Source organism: Cyprinodon variegatus, unplaced genomic scaffold (genome assembly GCF_000732505.1).
Source record: "Cyprinodon variegatus isolate N-32 unplaced genomic scaffold, C_variegatus-1.0 Scaffold222, whole genome shotgun sequence".
Lineage (NCBI taxonomy): Eukaryota > Metazoa > Chordata > Actinopteri > Cyprinodontiformes > Cyprinodontidae > Cyprinodon > Cyprinodon variegatus.
In genome coordinates, this window is record NW_015150675.1 from 895200 (window position 1) to 898151 (window position 2952).

General features: G+C 37.6%; 1 protein-coding gene across 1 annotated transcript in view; it reads right to left on the reverse strand.

Moving 5' to 3' along the window:
• Positions 1–6: 6 nt before the first annotated feature.
• LOC107088563 (transmembrane protein 106C-like) overlaps positions 7–2952 on the reverse strand; it is a 16250-nt gene continuing 13304 nt past the window's right edge. Inside the window, exon 5 of the mRNA XM_015380823.1 lies at positions 7–975. Within this exon, the coding sequence (XP_015236309.1) occupies positions 781–975 (195 nt within the window). The 3' untranslated portion in view covers positions 7–780. The remainder of the gene's footprint in view (positions 976–2952) is intronic.

Consider the following 2952-nt stretch of genomic DNA (forward strand, 5'->3'; position numbering starts at 1 on the left):
CAAATGCGTATAATTGAAGGACAGAGAAAAATAAATGTGAAAAACAACAACAACAAAAAAACAAATTTGTGTTTTTCTGGAAAATCACTGATCAAGAACCTTTATATACATTTTATGTTTAAACAAAAGTCCATAAACACTAGCCCTCTGAATCTATAAAAATTAAGGTGCACGGATATACAGAGGTCAATTACATAATTAGTTAAAATTATTCAACAGCCGTTTTCAATTGGAAAGCAAGGACAAGTACAAACATCAATTCCCGTTTTTTTTTTTCTTTTTTTTTTATTAACTATTCCTGAAGAAAGAAGTCAGCAGGAATCATTCAACACAGTGTTAGGAAATAAGTTTACAACATCAGCAGTGCAAATTCCTTCCACAAAAACTTTTAGGTATCTGTCTGAGAACTTCGACAATTTTCCACTAAAGAAAAGAGCTTTCTGTTGTACCTAAATGAGGAGACGGGCTGGAAGTGAATCACTGAGTTTTTCGCTCCGCTGTCATCATGTGAGCCCCTGTGCCTCTGAATGAACAAAACCTCTTTCTGGACTGGCATTTGTGATACTTAGCTTAACTGAAAGTGTAGAAAGAGAAAACTCCCACCCAAGACATAGAAGAAGGCACTAAAAGCAATTAATATTTATCAGAAATGAAATAATATGTTCACTTGGCCATTCAGAACAGAACAACCAAACCGCTTCTTTTAAAGGGATTTTTTGGTTGCAGATTTCTGGATCTAGAGTTGAGTTTCCTGCCTTCGCGGAACCCCTCTGCCCGCCCTTACAGCAGAGAGGGGCTTGCAGTGACGTGCTTGTGCTGCTGCTGAGTCCAGGGGTAAGAAGTATTGGAGCCACAGTCTATGTAGCGGTATGCCTCAAGGCTGTTCTGGGATGTCCGCACCATGTATGAGGTTTTCACTGAGGTTCTGAAAACAGGCAGGAAAGCAAAGGGGTATGAATCAAAAAACTTCTTAACTCAACAATTTCCCCATGGGAGGGTCAGTAAACCTAGGCCCTTAACAGCTTTACAATTATTGTTTTTTTATCCTAAATAGGTCTTTCCGTGGAATGCTCCATGTTTTTGACTGGCTGAGAACAAAGCAGCTTCTTCCTGTATTTCCATTAGTATTTTTTCAGGGTATTTTTTTCACCTGTGGTTTTACTTTTGTCTAAAACACAGAAACTGCTCTGAGGGTTCGGACAAAAACCCTCCTAGTGAGACTGTTGGGAGGTTTGTGAAGCATTGTGGGATACAGAACAATAAAGCAAAGGTTATGGTTTGTAAAATCAAACAACCATCCAGAAAGGTTACAAAGTTTATCAACTGATGTGGACCAAAGAAAACCAGCTGTAGCCGTGAAGACAGCTCCCAGAATAAAGCTGAACTCGCACATTTCTATGTCCTCTGCTTGCTTCAGAGCCTCAACTTTTAAAGGAAAAATCTGCTCTTTGTGTATGAAGCTCAAAATTGCATGTAACTGCATAGTAGTAAAAACAAACAGGCTTTAGAAAGAGAGACAGAAGAGCCACAATTCAGGACAACTGAACCTAACATCAGACAAAAATCTTGATATATATTTTTTCCTAAATATCTTTATACTATCAAAGTACTTCATTTATCATATGTTACATCAAAATTTCACAGCATAGCTAATATTTGCTGTAAAAGAGCCTTTTGTTCTGCAGCTCAGTTGAAATAGGATTGTTGGTTTTTTACATTTTTTTATGTGTCTTATTCTAGATCTGTGCTCCCATCTACTCCGTGATTTTTTTTCCCCCTGGTTTTATAAAGATTGATTTTCTTCCACTGCAGCTAAGTTACTGCCCTGGTTCTGTAGGACTCTACTCTGTATTTGAATCAAATTTGAAGTAAGTTTAATTTCTTGATTACATCATAAATGGAGACCTTTCACTGATTTAGTAAATGTATCTGTAAATATGGACAAGAGTGGATTCAGGTCATGCAGTCCTTCAAGTCCTAGATTTAATGACTTTGTACTCAACATTAGAAAAGCATGAAGGACTTTAGACTTGATCATATCATTTGTCTGCTCACACAAGGTGATCATAAAAGCAATGATTAAATTGGCGTGAGGAAGTCATGTGGACTAACAACCAGAGAGTATTCAATGAAATCTATCTTATAACAGAAAACCTAATAAATCAAAAAGTTGATAAAGAAACTAATGACACCTAATGTTAGCTAAACAAACCATGTTATTATAATCAAAAACTGAATCCTGAGAAGAAAAATGCAGGGTCTGACTCAGATGCAAAGCAAATAAAATTAGACACTTAAGTGTAGCTGGATAGAAGTGCAGTCTGCTAACCTTAAGATTTTTCAAATCCAGGGGTTGAATTATTTTACTACAGAAACATTTTTAATGCTGAATGACCCTCAAACTAAAGCAAAGTGAGACACTGTAATCTGGGAAACAGCAGAGGCATAAAATCTGTCTGATTACATGAACTTTACTAGCCTAGTAAATTAGCCCCACCCGCACACCGCAGAGATGTGCTTTGAATTTCTGGATAAAAAGCGGGCGGGGTTCTGAGGGCGTGACGACAAAGCTGCGACAAGGAAGATGGCAACAACTCCTGAACAGTTCTCTTTGCTTTGGAATCAGTTTTGAAAGAATTAGACTTTGGGTTTTCGTTGAAATGTGAGCAGGAAGAGGCTCTATGCTCATTAATTTTTAAGACGTATGTATTTGTCGTTTTACCGACAGGCTGTTTGTTTACACTCCCCCACCAACTTACTGTTGCGCTTATTGGTCACAGCATTGGCCAATAGGCACAGACATGGTTTGAAAGACAGTGGGTTGTTCTCATCAACAACCTTTTTATGTCTCATTCATGCGGGACAGACTAAATGTGTTATTTAGTTTAGGTTTATCAGTGTATAAAAGGCTGGGATTCAAAAGACACAGTAAATGTTTAATTCTTCCTGCCG